General features: G+C 35.5%; 4 protein-coding genes across 7 annotated transcripts; 1 reads left to right on the top strand and 3 right to left on the bottom strand.

Annotated features, from left to right (window-relative positions):
* Positions 1 to 456: 456 nt before the first annotated feature.
* On the bottom strand, positions 457 to 6,764 carry Atg4a (Autophagy-related 4a). 3 transcript variants are annotated; one of them, XM_071794383.1, is made up of 10 exons: positions 6,533 to 6,759; positions 5,978 to 6,104; positions 5,743 to 5,913; positions 5,212 to 5,389; positions 4,933 to 5,012; positions 3,988 to 4,139; positions 3,338 to 3,416; positions 3,088 to 3,242; positions 2,601 to 2,766; positions 457 to 993 (listed from the first exon to the last, which is right to left on the bottom strand). In XM_071794383.1, exons 1-10 carry the CDS (start codon positions 6,551 to 6,553, stop codon positions 926 to 928), a joined length of 1,197 nt encoding a protein of 398 aa, XP_071650484.1. In that variant the 5' UTR covers positions 6,554 to 6,759; the 3' UTR covers positions 457 to 925. The 3 variants fall into 3 exon arrangements, 2 of the variants coding, with proteins under 2 accessions (XP_071650484.1, XP_071650485.1); XM_071794384.1 differs by having other exon boundaries at positions 6,544 to 6,759; XR_011734537.1 differs by lacking the exon at positions 457 to 993 and having other exon boundaries at positions 2,627 to 2,766; positions 2,973 to 3,242; positions 6,533 to 6,764.
* A 1,218-nt stretch (positions 6,765 to 7,982) lies between these two features.
* Positions 7,983 to 10,002, bottom strand: LOC139822550 (spectrin alpha chain-like). The gene is made up of 5 exons (XM_071794385.1): positions 9,896 to 10,002; positions 9,535 to 9,689; positions 8,883 to 9,009; positions 8,633 to 8,799; positions 7,983 to 8,525 (listed from the first exon to the last, which is right to left on the bottom strand). Exons 1-5 carry the CDS (start codon positions 9,966 to 9,968, stop codon positions 8,397 to 8,399), a joined length of 651 nt encoding a protein of 216 aa, XP_071650486.1. The 5' UTR covers positions 9,969 to 10,002; the 3' UTR covers positions 7,983 to 8,396.
* A 3,699-nt stretch (positions 10,003 to 13,701) lies between these two features.
* On the top strand, positions 13,702 to 15,622 carry LOC139821818 (uncharacterized). 2 transcript variants are annotated; one of them, XM_071793167.1, is made up of 3 exons: positions 13,702 to 13,922; positions 14,061 to 14,393; positions 14,482 to 15,622. In XM_071793167.1, the coding sequence occupies exons 2-3, from the start codon at positions 14,071 to 14,073 to the stop codon at positions 15,470 to 15,472; spliced, it is 1,314 nt and encodes a 437-aa protein (XP_071649268.1). In that variant the 5' UTR covers positions 13,702 to 13,922; positions 14,061 to 14,070; the 3' UTR covers positions 15,473 to 15,622. The 2 variants fall into 2 exon arrangements, with proteins under 2 accessions (XP_071649268.1, XP_071649269.1); XM_071793168.1 differs by lacking the exon at positions 13,702 to 13,922 and having other exon boundaries at positions 14,061 to 14,180; positions 14,243 to 14,393.
* LOC139821819 (uncharacterized) lies at positions 15,463 to 17,776 on the bottom strand. The gene is made up of 7 exons (XM_071793169.1): positions 17,535 to 17,776; positions 17,212 to 17,374; positions 16,996 to 17,122; positions 16,815 to 16,922; positions 16,617 to 16,739; positions 16,479 to 16,538; positions 15,463 to 16,400 (listed from the first exon to the last, which is right to left on the bottom strand). The coding sequence occupies exons 1-7, from the start codon at positions 17,770 to 17,772 to the stop codon at positions 16,065 to 16,067; spliced, it is 1,155 nt and encodes a 384-aa protein (XP_071649270.1). The 5' UTR covers positions 17,773 to 17,776; the 3' UTR covers positions 15,463 to 16,064.
* Positions 17,777 to 17,997: the final 221 nt, after the last annotated feature.

Below are 17,997 nucleotides of genomic sequence, written 5' to 3'. Positions count from 1 at the left end.
AGAATAATAATAGCGACGCAAGTAACCATAACAATAGTAGAATTTGAACTCATCATTGTCTGACTGAGACTGATTGATTATTTTGTTATGATAAACTATGTATACAAAATGAACCGACCGGTATGTATGAAATGATATATGCGTGAGCATCTAAAGAAATATAAAATTTAAAAGTAAATTAGTTTTAAGATAGTTTATAATAAATTCTGTGTTACATTATTCAATTATAGGATTCAAATTTTTTGAAAATTTTACAAATTTTATTTTTCAATTTCATATTTAATTTCATATTCACTATCTCGTGATAAATATTTAAAAAACAATTGAACCGGATGTCGCCCGTACGTATATAAGTTAGTTTTAATTTCCATTAATTTCCTTTATATTCTTATATCTAAACTTTTAAAATCGCTGCATTTTTTAAGTTCTTAACTGTCTACATTTAAAAATCTTAAAAAATTATTTTATTCACACTTTTATTTTAGAAATATTACACATGTATAATCAAATAAAAATGATAAATTATCAATGCAATACCACAGAGACACAAAGATCTCTGTAAGCACAAACGTATGCGCTTGTTGATGTCTATAATATCGCGCAAATGTATAAACCTGAACATTATATATATATATATATAATTGTATGTACAAAGTATTTAAATATATATTATATGCAATTTAATGATTATATATAATATATAATATAATATTATATATACATACATATATATATATATATATATATATATATATATATATATATATATATAATATTCACACACATGTATAGTTTTTATATTGTGTGAGTATTTTAACTTCGCATTGCACTAGTCGAAAATACAAATCATCTCTGAGAACACCATTGTGTAACATTCAATTGTTATGTCGCATCTTGTCGCAATACTAGATGAATTAGATGGACGTCAACCAAGCAGTTCAAAGTCTTCATCAGATGTGTCGTATTGACGTTCAATGTGCTCAAAGTCCACAACTGCACAAAGAATTATATTTGTATAATAATTGCTTGTAAATAAATTTTATTTTCTATTTACAAATCAGTTATCCATAATCGAATCTATTTTAAACCAACAAATATAAAAATTTGTGCTTGTAAAGGTTTCTATTTTGATACAAAACCAAATAATTAATTATCATTACTAATTATGCTAATTCATAAACAAAGCATGTAATAATAAATATAAAAGTGTGTGTATATACATATATATATAGGGGAGACCGGGGCTAACTCGACACTATTTTTTCAAAGGCAATTTTTAATATTTGATTAAAATTTTTAAGCAAATTCAATGGTATATAGTATATATTTAAAGAGTGTTCCTTCAGGTACAAAATTGATTCAGAAAGTTTTGCTGTATGGCTTTGTTTTGCGGCCAGGAAAGGAAAAGTGAAGCAAAGACAAATTTTCGAATTGAAAAATGCCGGGGTAAACTCGACACCCCGCCGGGGCAAACTCAACACTTTGTCTCTGATCGACACAATTTGATCTGGAACTCATTTTTTACTGTCTGAAAATGAAAATACATTGTTTATTGTGTATTTAAAAAGTATAAAAATTCGAAATAAAGTAGCTAGAACAATCATTTAAAATAATGAGAACAAAAATTGTTGAACTTTCAATTATCTTCATCTAAACTCATGTCTGAAAAACAATTAATGCAGGTAAACTCGCGATCGGACGTGCGCATACATTTGTCATGAGCCATACGGCTGCATGACAAGCATCATTTGTTACTGGGAGTCGACGAAACGGCGTGGTGTTGACTTTGCCCCGGACGACGTTTTTCACTTTTGTCACTTCAAAAACATGAAAATTTTGAAAATATCCAAAAACGATTATCGGATTCATATAGAGCATCAAATTTCCCATGAAAATCACTTACATATAGGTTTGCAAGAGTAAAGCTCGATTAAAGAGTAGAAATTTTCGAAAGATCAGAAAAATTACTTTTCACCATCAAAAACGTTTATGTCGCGCTAAAAATTACACCATAACTCAGAATGTCATCAAATCCCGTTGATAATACTAGCACATAAAGACGCATTTACAGTAGGAAAGGCAAGTTTCTACGATAGATTTAAATTAGCAAAAAGTCTAGTGTCAAGTTTGCCTCGATGTCGAGTTAGCCCCGGTCTCCCCTATATATCATCCATTTCTCTATTATAACAGAATTCATCTGTTCTGTCCTTTTCTATTCGATCCATTTTATACCAAAATATGCGAGAATAAAATATAAAATATCTCAAATTAATGATTTTTTACTTTATCTTAATACTTTTATATGCAGAAGTAAATTGTAATATGTAAAAAAAAATCAGTTTTATTTTAAAATATATCAATAACATTCTTTTGTCGTAAAAGACATATTATGTAATATTTCTCCCTTAAAAATATACTTTTATTTCAAATATTTTAAAATAAGAAACAACTGAAATATATTATTTATTAAATAATACATTAAAATCCTCTCTATTCTAATATACATTTTGTAATAAAACATTTTCTTATTTATATATTTTTATTTTTTTAACATTTTTTTACGTTTATAAGTTGCTATTTGTGATAACTTAGATACTTACAACTGGAAGCTGCTATCGCTTCCGAAACAGCATCTTCTGCTGGTGACCAGTGTGCCAAACGCTCTGTGCATAGCTCAAATAATGGCTGCTTTTCTGGCAAAATTAATTCTTCTTGCATTGATTTACATAGAGACTTAAATTCCTTTTCTGTGGCACAAAAGAAGCACTGAAATATATATTATAGATTAGTTATTAATATATTAATAATATGTAATCTTAACAGTACCATATGTAATTTAATATACATATGTGTATTTATATAATGTAACAAAAAAAACATAATAATCAATTATATTTCTAATATTCAATAACTATAATTTTTAAGTTCTAGTTCTATTTTATATATTAAATGTTAAAGACGTTATATTGTACCAATATTCTCTCCCTCTCCCCCTCTCTTTCTCTCTCTCTCTCTCTCTCATAGAGCAACTCTAAAATTTTTTATCTCTTGCTGACTTTTATAATAAAAGCCAAATCATATACTAACAAGCGCCACAGAAGGATCCATGTCCGTAACAGGAATACGACTAGCTGATTTGCAGTGATATGTACTATCCATTTCAATTTCTTCTTCGTTCATCTTATCTTCAATGCTACCTGACCTCTGAGTGGTATGAGGATCTAAATAGATCACCTCATCTCCTAAAAAATATTCATTTTATGCATTTCTTTGGAGCAACTTTCATAAACTTTACATCTTCCTTTCTTTGTAAAATGTGGCAATAAAAGTTACAAACCTACACAGCCTATAAAATATAAAGCAAGATTTGGTTTTCCTCCAATCACCCCGAGAGATTGTGAGATCTTAAATGATGTCTGAAAAAAATTTGTATACAAATCCACAATCTGTATTTTAAACTATTATAAATATGTATATATTTTAGTATATATGTCAACATATCATCAATATTTTGATGTACATGGTGTTTCTTAAAGACCGCTCACTACATAGCATTATTCCTTATAAAAAATTAAGTCGAAAAGTCTGAGCCATTTTCCTCCATAATACTTAATAAAGCTGTAACTATTGAGTAAAGTCAGTCTATTCAGTGTCGTTCTTTAGCTGGACGTAGTATGCGCTCACGGGTATTGCCAGGCACGTGACTCACTGACGTACGGCCAGCTAAAGGGCAACACTGAGTGGACTGACTTTACTCAATAATTACAGCTTTATTAAGCATTATAGAGAAAAATGAGTCTCGACTTTTCAACTCAATTTTTGATAAGAAATAACATTATGTAGTTAGTGGACGGTCTTTAAGAAACAGCCTGTATATAGTAACATATTTTCATACAACTACCTGAATTATTGAGATGTTTTTAAATTTTATAGATGTTTAATATTTACATACATACACGGAAATAATATATACATAAAAATTGTTACCTTAAGTCCATTAATGTATACAGGATTAATTTCGCTAAGTCCAAGGCGTAGCGGGATTAATAATAACAAAGGCTTCCATTGGCTAGGTGCTCTTAGAGGAATTTCTCCATCTGCCTCTGCTGTCACACCACCTTCTACTCTACATTGCCTTACTGTATAAAATTAAATTGATTCAAATAATATGTAACGTTTTATTATCATGATTGGTTAATTATAAAATATTTAATTATCAGTTTTCCTCTACATAATAATAGTCAACAAACTTTTGTATTTAGCTTCTTTCTATTTGTAATTTTGAAAACAATTAAGAATATGCAGGGTGTAGAAAAACTAAAAGTACAAGCTTCTAGACCGGTATTCATAGTCTTTAAGATCGTCTTAATAAAGGCTTAAAACGCTAATACGGCTCTGTGATTGGTTCATGACATCTTAAGATTGAACTTAAGATGGTCTTAAATAAGTATGAATACCAGCCCTAGAGATGGTAGAGAGCACTGGATGGTAAGAATCCCTACCTATAGTGCCTAAGCAAAAAGGAAGCATTTCCAGGAATTTTCATCTTTACGCACGGCTTGCACACCTTATTTTATGTTGCAAGTGCCTGGAAAGTGGTCTATCACGCACGCGTAGCGTGCGTAATGGGCCACTTTCCATGCACGTGTTGCATAAACGTTTATTCCAGTCTTTTCTACCATCTCTAGAAGTTTGTATCTTTAGTTTTTCTGCATCCTGTATATACGTAATAGAATCAATGTTTTACATTATAATCAATATGTAATGCATTGATATGTGTTTGATTCTTATTTATAATTAGTCTTATAATTAGTAGATTTAAGGTTTTTATTTTTAATTTCAATTTTTAACATTTCTTTTTTAATTATATAAACAATTGTAATTATTACTTATTATTTTTAATTAACTTTAATACACTAACTATATACTTACAAATATCATTAACTATTAATGTATTGTCTAGTGCAACATGTATAGTAAGAGAGCTCCATTCATCATACACAACCAATTTTCTAAAAGAAAAATTAGCTTTATTAAAAAGTAGATTTATTAAAATAGTTCATTAAACTGCATAAAATGTTCTCTCAAAATTTATTTCAACAATTTTTATTCAATATGTTATTAAGATAATTTCTCAAATCGTACATAGTGTACAGAATAGACTTGTTTTAAATTAAAATTTTATTGAAATTTCTTCAATAATATACATACTTTAATACTTGTGCAATAGTATTAGGACCAAACCATTGTCCAACTTCCTTTCCTTCGGATGCACCCATCAATGCAATTTGATGAATGGAGAAAGCAGCTGCCCTCTTGTCCTCAAAGCGCCTTAAAATTTTCAGGTATGTCTTATTTTTTGTTTCTGGCATCCACTGCCAATCTTTACCTGCATCATAAGTAAAAGGTTACATAATGATCTAGAAGTGATTTTATTTCCGTAATTATATATGTTTCTTATAACAGTTATAACTAACAGAACAACTGGGAAGTTTTTTATGTGCAAAAATAAATCATGAAAATAAAGAATAAGATTTTCTTGCCAAGATCTTCTTGAGGGAGAAGAAACTTAAAAAATTATAAAATTAATGTTCATTTCTTCTTGAATGTTTGAATAATCAATAATGGTCTTACAACATATATTGTTGAACTTGTTTCGATAGTGCATGACAAAGGAAGAAAGGAAATTTTGATTGTAATAAATTAAATTATTATCTATATAATTAAAGTATGCATGATTACCTAAGTGTAATGTAATTAAGGCTTGGGCCAGAACCATTTGCCCACATCTCAACATACAACCCCAACCCTTGTCAGACGTGAATGTTGAATTACAGCCACCAATGGGAATAAAGCCCTTACGATAGGTGAACCATAGTTTGGATCGAATATCCCTGCGTATTGCATCGAGCTCTAAAATTTAACACCTTACAATCTACTTCGTCAAAAATATCCGCATTTGGACCATTTATTAGACCTTTTATAGCATTGTATTTCCTGCCAAGAATCCAGATTGGCTCGTCTGTTTGCGGTATATCTTCTGCTTCATCGGGAACATTTGGAGTAAACAGAGTATCCATTATTACTGTTTTCACAGTTAACACCTAGAAAATAAAGAAATATAATGCTACAATGTAGGATTCAATTTAAAAAATACGATGATGTATATGACACATGCGCATAAATTTAAAAAAGTGATTTAATTATTGTTCTTGCATGAATTTATTTACAAATAACCGATACAATGGACAATATGTTAAACTGGCATTTAACTTAGTTAAATTAGCATTTTAAGGTTAATTATTCATTGTTATTGGTGTACTTTGAAGATTTATACGCGAAGGAAATGCTCCAAATCGCTTGCAATTTTTATTACAACAAAATGCAATAATTAATCTAACAATTGATTGATGATTAATTAATCCTATTCGTGTCTATTAAGTGAAAAAGAATAGCTTCTCATACAGTTGCTTTGTAACGTGAAGGAAGGGAAGGAAGGTTAGGAATCAGACAATCCTGCTTGTATATACACCTTCAACACACCCAGTAACATTGGTCATCGCATTCGCGTCGTCCTTATGCGCGAGATTAGACGCGCCATTCAAAGTCAACGAAAGATATCGCGGATGACAATAAAACAAATGTTTTATGTTCAATTGTTCAATAGACAGACGGAAGTCGAATTCGATGATGGCGCTTCTTCGACATTTTTAAGCAAGGAGCACTTCTGCACAACCACGGTCGTATACACAGGTCTGGAAACGAAGGTGGTGGGGATGGTTCGCTTAAAGGCCTTCACACATAAAATGCATAAGGACGTAAAACGTAAGCGTAAGAAAATCGACCAATCCCAATCAAATATTGTGCTGACCGTAACCCAGTAGGGGAAAATACTTGATTGGGATTGATCGATTTTCTTACGCTTACGTTTTACGTCCTTACGGCATTTTATGTGTGAAGGCCTTAAGGCCTTCACACATAAAATGCCGTAAGGACGTAAAACGTAAGCGTAAGAAAATCCACCAATCAGAGTCGACTATTCCCCTCTTTAAGAGGGAAGAAGAGGGGAATAGTCGACTCTGATTAGTGAATTTCCTTACGATTTACGTCTTACGTCTTCCGTCGATTTGTGTGTCCGGGGCTTTAGCGTGTGAGAATTTAAGGCCTTCACACACAAATCGACGGAAGACGTAAGACGTAAATCGTAAGGAAATCCACCAATCAGAGTCGACTATTCCCCTCTTTAAGAGGGAAGAAGAGGGGAATAGTCGACTCTGATTAGTGGATTTCCTTACGATTTACGTCTTACGTCTTCCGTCGATTTGTGTGTTCGGGGCTTTATTTGGCTTGTGGCCACAAGGGCTGCGCTGCGTGTTATGGTCCTGGTTCGCATAGCGCAAGCGCCCTGCGCATCGGCCATTAGAGCAGAAGTGTCCACTTTGAGAACCGATTTTAACCAACGATTAATGCCCGATCTACAATAGCTGTAGTAAGCTGTAGTAAGCCTCAAGATGTAAGAAATTGACCAATCACAGTCGATTATTCTCCTCACATTCGCCTGTAATTGGTCAATTTCTTACGGCTTGAGGCTTACTACAGCTTACTACAGCTATTGTAGATCGGGCATAAGACGAGCTTTATTTTCGTCTTCCATTAGCGCGTACGTCTGTGGGGTCGCGCCTATTATTTTTGTACCTCCGCATTTACATTATAATGAATTATACATTACTATACTTTGTTCAAAATGGCTAGAGACTTTTTAACATCCTGGAAAGTGTACCGTGCTGAACAAATAATTCAAGAGAAGTCTCAAATAGTTGTAAATTCAGTTGCTCAATAAAATGCAACGTGATTTATGCAATATTTATTTCATATTATTTTCCATATATGCTTACTAAATAAGATAAAAGAAAAAATATTGTAATTACCTATAAGAAAATTTACGCAATCTCATACGCAAGAATTAAAAAATACGCCATATATGTGTTTTATAGATTTATTGAATAAAATTTAATATAATATATTAAATGCATTTATTTCGAAGAACAACGTGAAAGAGTTTCAAAGAACTAGTTAATATAGAATTTTATATTTTAAAGTTTAGGATTTGAAGATTAAATAATGCGATATATCAAAAGCATATAAGAATATATACGTTAGGAAAAGCATTCTAACATACACAACACAAATATATTCTTTATATATATTCTCTATCAACCAGTTTAGAAGAAAATCTCAATTTCTGTAAATGCTCTAGATAACTCTAGTGATTAATAGATATATCAATCAACCATAGTTTTTAAAGATAAACATAGCAGCGCTCTGTGCTCTTTATGCAATTATAGTTTAATAAACTTGGAAAAATAATATAATAGCATATGTATGTGAATTCATAATTAATTCTGGAAAAGAGTACGCGTAAATTCTATATAATCCAACGCAGCTGTTATCGGTCGTTCCGACTTGGGATCTACATAAGGTTTCATACGGGCAACGCAATAATCGGCCATCTCCTTTGTGAGGTTCTGAAAAAGAAAAAAAAACGATTAACGAATATAAATTGCATTCTTCGTGATTGTAGGAACATTGTAACTTATATTTCTGAATATTCAATAGTATTTGCAATACTTACAGCATATAATTCCTCCTTTGTGACGTACGGCCGATCTGCTGCAGTGATTGCTCGGAAAGCGTTCTCTATTTCCTCCGAGCTCTGCACGTTCTCCGTTTCCTTGCTGATCATAAACGCCATGTATTCTTGCAGCGATACATAGCTGTCTCTATTAGGATCCACGATGTCTGCAAATAATAATATCGTGTTAAAAATAGATGGTTCGAAATAATGTAACCGGAAATAACACAAGAATTAAAATCAACAAAACCTAATATGTTCTCGAATTCCGGATCGGGCTGTCCTTCTTCCATCATAGGAAAGTCATAGCCCAAAGCTCTCAGGCACGATTTAAATTCTTGATGATTCAGACGGCCACTCTTGTCCTTGTCAAAGTGCTTGAACATCATGGAGAATTCCTTTAGTGCGTCTTCAGATACACCGGACTGGTTTCGCGCTTGAATCTGCTGTTCTAAATTGTGTTGCATGCACATTCCTAACTGATCCAACTGATCCCATTGTTGTGCCAATCCTACGGTATTGTGTTCTTTGTAATTGTACGAAAGAAGGCTCCTTCTCATTGCAAGATTCATCGACCGTTGTATTCATCGATGGCTCGGCCAAAGAGAAATAATTATGCTCTGCACTGATGCGTTGGCCACTTGAACAATCCCTAGCAGTGGCGATATTTTCTACCTTTCTCTGACAGTCAAATTTTGAAGGAACAGCCAACGGATGGAGTCGAGTGCGCATGTAAGGAGCCTTCAATAAACATGCAATGAAGTAACAAGATCATTTGAAAGTTAACCCAGCAAGAAAGAATCAAAATATTTACTTATGTAAATAGTCACGCAAGTCAAATTTGTATATATAATTATAATATAATTAAAACATAGAAAAAATGTAATTATCATTAAACTTACTTCGGCGATAATCCGATCATTATCGTATTTCACCCATTTCTTGAGGATGTGATGTTCTTCGAAATGCTTCTCGCAAACGAATTGCGACGGCTTCAGATCAACAATGCCCGGAATCGCAGCAATCCATTTTTTACATTGTTCAATATTTGACGGCACTTTAAACAACGAACATTTCTTTGCTGAATAATTTCGCGATTTGCACATTGGCACCGCGCACGATTTAGTCATTATATCGCACAGTATCACACAATCGCACGTGGTATTAATGATATTAAACACGCACGATCCGCCGAACAACAGAACCGACGAGGAGTGGAGCTTTCCGCGCTTCTTCGACGATCAACGATGGCCCTGGCTTTACCAGGCTTTACTCGCGGAAAGCTCCACTCCTCGTCGGTTCTGTTGTTCGGCGGATCGTGCGTGTTTAATATCATTAATACCACGTGCGATTGTGTGATACTAGCAGGAGCGAGGAGCGAGCAGGTTAGGTTAGGTTATTCACGCGCTTCATTTTAACCAGGTACCATAACCAAAAGCGACGCGTAATGGCGGCCAGAGACATAAAAAGCGGACTACCCCCACCACTGAAATTTGACTTGGTTTCCAGACCTGTGTATACGACCGTGTGCACAACGCATAATGACCGGAAATAAGTTGGCAATGCAAGTTCATATTTTTTAATTTACTATAGCTCAAACGATTGCTCCCTAATTGCTCCCTCAGAATCGACGATTGCTCCCCTTTTAAGATTATTATTTTTTGAGATATTTAATAAAAACGAAAAATTTCTAATTTTTATTGAAAAACATATTTATAATAACTCTATGCAACTTTATAGGGCATAGAACGATTGCTCTTTCATTGCTCCTTATTGTTCCATCATAATTTTAATGATTTATTGCATTTTTATTGAAAAAATAACAAATTAATCATTTCACTATCGGCCGCCTATTGTAACTATGGCTCGGCAGCGCATGCGCATGCTACCATAACTATGCGCATGCGCGATGGTATCTGTTAGAGCTTTTACGGATACCATAGCGCATGCGCGTATGGCTTCTGCTTTCTGCTCATGGCTCCTGCAATTTTATGTGCTTCCATCTTAACTATTTCTCGCTTCGCTCTATTGGGATTTTAATCGCTCCATTTGTACAATTAATTTTGTATGATATTTTAGCAGAGAACTGTTTATTTTCTTGGAAAAATACATTTCTCACAGTCTTCTGCAAGTATATCCAACATAAAACGATTGCTCCTTAATTGCCCATCTGTCAGCATTGTGCATGAGCCCTTATTGACGTTAGGCTTAGTTTCCACGCGTCGCGTCATCTGTCGTTAAAGCCTCTTGCACAATGCCAGGCAACAGGCAATAGGAACAGGGAATAGAAATCAGAAATCATGTATAAATGCAGAATAAACAGTGACACAATCAATAGACACAGAGTTTCAGTCACGTTGGAAATTCTGTGCCTATTGCCTGTTGCCAACCAATCATAGCATTCGAACTTTTTAGGTTGTAATTAACGATTTTTTTAGTTATTTCCTGTTCCTATTGCCTGTTGTCTGGCATTGTGCAAGGGGCTTAACCAATCTAAACATCCCATTACAAATAATGTAATAAAATAAGATGTTTTGATTGGTCGCGACGGATAACGCGATGCGTGACGCCTTAGGCCGAGTTTCCACTGAGCGCGTCACGCATCGCGTTAGGCCCGGTCTACAATGGATGTCGGAAGTCGGAGTCGTAAGAAATTGACCAATCACAATCTATTATTTTCCTTGCGGAGGCTAACGGTTAGCCTCATGGGACTAACCAATCAGAATGATTCCGAGATTCCGTTTTCCGAGATTCCGTCCTGCATGGGGAGGCACCCTTAGGGTTTAAAACACCTATTGTAGTCATTGTAGATGGGCACTAAGGCCGAGTTTTCACTGAGCGCGTCACGCGTCGCGTCATCACAAGTTAACCAATCAACACATCCCATTTTATTACATTACTTGTGACGGGATCAAAATGGGATGTTTTGATTGGTCGCGACGGATAAGGCCCGGTCTACAATGGATGTCGGAAGTCGGAGTCGTAAGAAATTGACCAATTAATTGACCATTCATTATTTTTCGACCGCAAGGAGAATAATAGATTGTGATTGGTCAATTTCTTACGACTCCGACTTCCGACATCCATTGTAGACCGGGCCTAACGCGATGCGTGACGCGCTCAGTGGAAACTCAGCCTTAGGCCTTAAGCCGCGTCAGCCTTAGGCTGAGTTTCCACTAAGCGCGTCACGCGTCGCGTCGTCACAAGTTAACCAATCAGAACATCCCATTTCATTACATTCTTGTGACGGGATCGAAATGGGATGTTTTGATTGGTTAACTTGTGACGACGCGACGCGTGACGCGCTTAGTGGAAACTCAGCCTAAGGCTGACGCGGCTTAAGGCCTAAGGCTGAGTTTCCACTGAGCGCGTCACGCATCGCGTTAGGCCCGGTCTACAATGGATGTCGGAAGTCGGAGTCGTAAGAAATTGACCAATCACAATCTATTATTCTCCTTGCGGTCGAAAAATAATGAATGGTCAATTGATTGGTCAATTTCTTACGACTCCGACTTCCGACATCCATTGTAGACCGGGCCTTATCCGTCGCGACCAATCAAAACATCCCATTTTGATCCCGTCACAAGTAATGTAATAAAATGGGATGTGTTGATTGGTTAACTTGTGATGACGCGACGCGTGACGCGCTCAGTGAAAACTCGGCCTTAGTGCCCATCTACAATGACTACAATAGGTGTTTTAAACCCTAAGGGTGCCTCCCCATGCAGGACGGAATCTCGGAAAACGGAATCTCGGAATCATTCTGATTGGTTAGTCCCATGAGGCTAACCGTTAGCCTCCGCAAGGAAAATAATAGATTGTGATTGGTCAATTTCTTACGACTCCGACTTCCGACATCCATTGTAGACCGGGCCTAACGCGATGCGTGACGCGCTCAGTGGAAACTCGGCCTAAGGCGTCACGCATCGCGTTATCCGTCGCGACCAATCAAAACATCTTATTTTATTACATTATTTGTAATGGGATGTTTAGATTGGTTAAGCCCCTTGCACAATGCCAGACAACAGGCAATAGGAACAGGAAATAACTAAAAAAATCGTTAATTACAACCTAAAAAGTTCGAATGCTATGATTGGTTGGCAACAGGCAATAGGCACAGAATTTCCAACGTGACTGAAACTCTGTGTCTATTGATTGTGTCACTGTTTATTCTGCATTTATACATGATTTCTGATTTCTATTCCCTGTTCCTATTGCCTGTTGCCTGGCATTGTGCAAGAGGCTTTAACGACAGATGACGCGACGCGTGGAAACTAAGCCTAACGTCAATAAGGGCTCATGCACAATGCTGACAGATGGGCAATTAAGGAGCAATCGTTTTATGTTGGATATACTTGCAGAAGACTGTGAGAAATGTATTTTTCCAAGAAAATAAACAGTTCTCTGCTAAAATATCATACAAAATTAATTGTACAAATGGAGCGATTAAAAATCCCAATAGAGCGAAGCGAGAAATAGTTAAGATGGAAGCACATAAAATTGCAGGAGCCATGAGCAGAAAGCAGAAGCCATACGCGCATGCGCTATGGTATCCGTAAAAGCTCTAACAGATACCATCGCGCATGCGCATAGTTATGGTAGCATGCGCATGCGCTGCCGAGCCATAGTTACAATAGGCGGCCGATAGTGAAATGATTAATTTGTTATTTTTTCAATAAAAATGCAATAAATCATTAAAATTATGATGGAACAATAAGGAGCAATGAAAGAGCAATCGTTCTATGCCCTATAAAGTTGCATAGAGTTATTATAAATATGTTTTTCAATAAAAATTAGAAATTTTTCGTTTTTATTAAATATCTCAAAAAATAATAATCTTAAAAGGGGAGCAATCGTCGATTCTGAGGGAGCAATTAGGGAGCAATCGTTTGAGCTATAGTAAATTAAAAAATATGAACTTGCATTGCCAACTTATTTCCGGTCGCATAATGCGTAAGCATAAAGCCCCTTGCACAATGCCAGGCAACAGGCAATAGGAACAGGGAATAGAAATCAGAAATCATGTATAAATGCAGAATAAACAGTGAAGGCCCTTGCACAATGCTAGGCAACAGGCAATAGGAACAGGGAATAGAAATAAGGAATAAGGAATTATCGCCTCCAGTGCACAATGACGCGATAGCGACAAGAACCAACCAATTAGAACTTTCGAATTTTGTCGGCTGCTTCCTAGTTTAAACTGATCCAAGCGAACATAACCCAATTCTCTTGTATTTTGAATTCTTGCTGAGAATTAAATATTAGTGCGTTTTAAGGCTTTCGTTGAAGAGTAAGTGAAATATATATTATGAAATATATAATATAGAATTATATATATATATATATATTTATATATATAAAATTCTGTATTATATTATTATATATGGTTTTATTACTATAATAATATTTTCATTAACATCTTTTTTAGATCATGTGCTATGGATGACGAAAACATGATGTTATTTATCTGTGCAATGCAAGTAGCTAGCCTAGCATTGTACACTGCATGGAAAGCGGAAAAATCCAAGCGTTGGAGGAACAGGCGATGGTGGGTCCGTCCCATCAATACTCGGCGTGCACAGTACGGTGACTTCGCAACTTTGTTTGCAGAATTAAAAGAAGATGAAGATATGTTTTTCCGATATACGAGAATGGATGTGCCCACATTTTACGAATTGCTGCGACTAGTAGGTCCGTTCTTGCAGAAAGGAAGTATTAGAGCCCCGATATGTCCAGAACAACGTCTAGCAATAACTCTAAGGTAAAGCTATATATGTTTTAAAATGATACATAATATATTTCATGCACGAATTGAGTTTTTGAAAGGTTATCAATTAACTTTATTGCAGATATTTGGCAACAGGGGATCAGATGCTATCTGTAGCTTTAGCATACAGAGTAGGAGAGTCCACCGCTCATATAATTGTCAAGGAAACATGCTCTATTATAGCAAATGTTCTGATGCCAATTTGTATGAAACATCCCACAGAAGAGGAGTGGACAAAAATTAGCAGTAATTTTTTAGAATTATGGAATTTGCCAAATTGTGTTGGAGCAATCGATGGCAAGCACATAACTATCCAGGCACCTCCGAACTCTGGCTCAATGTACTTTAATTATAAGAAAACTTTCAGTCTTGTACTGATGGCTGCTTGTGATGCTCGATACATGTTTACGCTGTTCGACGTTGGTGCGTATGGCAGTGAAAGTGATGGCGGAATCCTCTCCAGATCAGACTTTGGACAATCTCTGTACAATGGTACGCTCAACATACCTGCAGGCACTGCCTGTCTACCAGGAAGTGACAAGAAAATATCCTATTACTTTGTTGGGGATGAAGCATTTCAAATGTCTACACACGTGATGCGACCTTATCCGGGGAAAAATTTAAATGAGCAAAAAAGGATTTTTAATTATCGACTATCTCGGGCTAGAAGAACGATTGAAAACACATTTGGAATCTTTGCAGCCAGGTGGAGGATATTTCGAAGAACAATATGTGCTGGTCCAGATGCTGCCAGCCGGTTTGTGCTAGCAGCAATGTGCTTGCATAATTTTTTAAAAACTAAAAACGACGAAAAAGCCCCGCTGCAGCAAAGGTATTGTCATCCCCAATTTGCAGATAGAGAAACGGAAGAAGGAAATTTAATCGAAGGAGAGTGGAGACAACAGTCACAAGATAATCATATAAGACCCATGGGGAATGCAGGAGCACATCGAGCTACTAAAGACGCATATGCAATGCGTGATACTCTCTCGTCATACTTCATGACAGCAGCTGGGGAAGTTCCTTGGCAATATGAGTACATACATCGAGGGCAACATCACGATGTACTTTAAAATTTATAATTGTATCGTTTTCTATACATTTTTATATACATTTTTATATGTGTGATGACTAATTGTATTCTCTGGTAAGACATAACAGTATGAAAAGCACTGTAGATACACTTTTGTATGCAGAAAATAAAATTGTTCTTTTATTGAAAACCTAATAAACATTTATTTCTAATCAACTAGTGTAAATAAAATTAATCCTCTGCAATGCTCAAAATTAAAATTGTAATTATATATAATAATGAATAAAATATATAATATAATATAAAATATTGAAAAAAAAACAAACATTTATAAATGTAATAAAAAAAGAAGAGGAAGAATTTCTGAGCGACAAATTCGATCTAAACTCCTTTCTTTTCTTTGAAATATTTAACGTGCCGTCAACCATTGGACCACTAGGGTCCTTAATTTAAAGTTATATGGCACTTAACTCAAAAAATGCCTCAATCTTTTCATCCTTTACGAATCTTAAGCCTTGCAGATTGTGAATCCTTTCCGATTTCCAATCGTGCAGACCATTAATCCATAAGGATCTTAATCGGGAAAGTATCACGCGTCATCCCTATCTAAACTTATTTAACTTAAGATTAGGTTACATGGTTTTTGAAAAATATAGCAACTCCATAAATTTTCGTTTTAACTCGCTTTTGTATGGTTCTGTTGCTGTTTGAAGCTCCGCTGTGACGAGTTTTCCAATGACAACATCTGGATCGTTGTCGTTTACAGGTTTTTTCCGAGAACACACTTCAGCTATATTACTTAGTGTATTGTTCATCTGATGGAACGCTATTTCCACCGGGTTGATCTTCTGCTTTTTAAAAGTCCTTTGCATGTTTCCCGAAAAGCAGGAGGATGGTGGACTCACCACATTCGTTTCCTCCGTCTCCGAAGCAGGTGTTTGGCGCGAAATTGAGGAAGATGTCGATGACTGCAAAGAAATTTTGAATTTCATAAGTTTTACACTTTCTTAGGATCAATTGATTACATAAGATGCAAAACCACTCACCAGTGAAGTTTCTTCAACTGCAAGTGGCGGAAGGCTTTGCAACGGCGAGGGTGGCCGTAACTAGAAAGTTAAAAACATCGATTAAATGTATAAATATTATTTCGTACATATTTTCTATTGATTCAAAATTAGACTCACGTCATGACCAAGTTTCGAGTTAGAAATAGATTGATTTTCATAAACCGACTTTGGCAATGTGTTGCATACTTCTTTCGACGGCAGTGTATACAAAGACTGCTGGCCGGATGTTGAAAGTGGTGTCTGTAAAGTGAGTTTTCAAAACATACTTTTCAAGTAAGATAACACATTGGTAAAAAAAAAAAAAAGTTGTCGTACATTGAGGTTGTTATTAGCGGTCATTTCATGCTTGTCCTGAAGAATCCTCGAATGTTGGATTTTCAACAACGTATGCAATGACTGCTGGCCGGATGTTGAAGGTGGTGTCTGTAAAGTGAGTTTACAAAACATACTTCTCAAGTAAGATAACACATTGGTAAGAAAAGAAAAGTTGTCGTACATTGAGGTTGTTATTAGCGGTCATTTCATGCTTGTCCTGAAGGACTCTCGAATGTTGGGTTTTCAACGCCATCTCACTGATACCGCTTGGCCCGGATGGCTTTGCGCAATTGACATTGGAGAAGCTTCTGAAATGATAAATCGTTGTTGAATACGATAAATTGTTCGAAATTCATCGACAAGTCTATAATCATTTAAAGAAATAAATGAAACAAACCTTCTGTGGGTTATATGTCTTCCCAAGAAGGCGAGGCTCTCAAATAATATCCATTTTTGTCTCATGGGCTTTCCAGCTCCACTCCTCGTCTCTTGCTCCTGCAGCTGCCTCTCCTTGCTGAAGCATTGACGGAGACGTGTCCATCGATTCTGGCACTCTGTAACTGTATCATATAATCAAATATAAACAACTATAATCATATAATACATATAAAACGATAGTAGAACCCAGTCATACGCCATTCATAATGAGACGGAATGAAATACAGGACTGTCTCTGAGACCACCGTAAATCAGTTAAGAGTTAAATAAAAATTTACTTACCTGTAGTATCTAGAACATTAGCAATTTCTGTCCACGCATTCTCTTTCATTGTTGCATCCTTATAGCTTTTTACACTTTTATCATAAAGATATGGACGAGAACGAATCATATCAATTAATAACTCGTCACCATATTTTACATGTTTATTAAAACAGTTTTGGTCAAATGCGTCCAGTCCGTCGCTTACACACTCTTCTTCTTTTCCGAAACGACTCGAATAATTATGATGATCATACATTTTGCTATAAATATATTTGCTATAAATAAAGCTAGTTGCAAAACGTGTACCTATACGACGTATGTATACGCGCGCTAAAAGTTCGTAAATATAACCTAAAAATCTGAACACTGTGATTGGTTGGCAACAGGCAATAAGCATAGAATTTCCAACGTGACGGAAATCCTGTGTCTATTGCCTATGTCACGGTCCATTCTGCATTGATACAAGGTTTCTGGTATGTTG

Source organism: Temnothorax longispinosus, chromosome 11 (genome assembly GCF_030848805.1).
Source record: "Temnothorax longispinosus isolate EJ_2023e chromosome 11, Tlon_JGU_v1, whole genome shotgun sequence".
NCBI classification, from domain to species: domain Eukaryota; kingdom Metazoa; phylum Arthropoda; class Insecta; order Hymenoptera; family Formicidae; genus Temnothorax; species Temnothorax longispinosus.
Note: the sequence above shows the minus strand (reverse complement) of the source record. Positions and strands in the feature narration are given on the sequence as shown.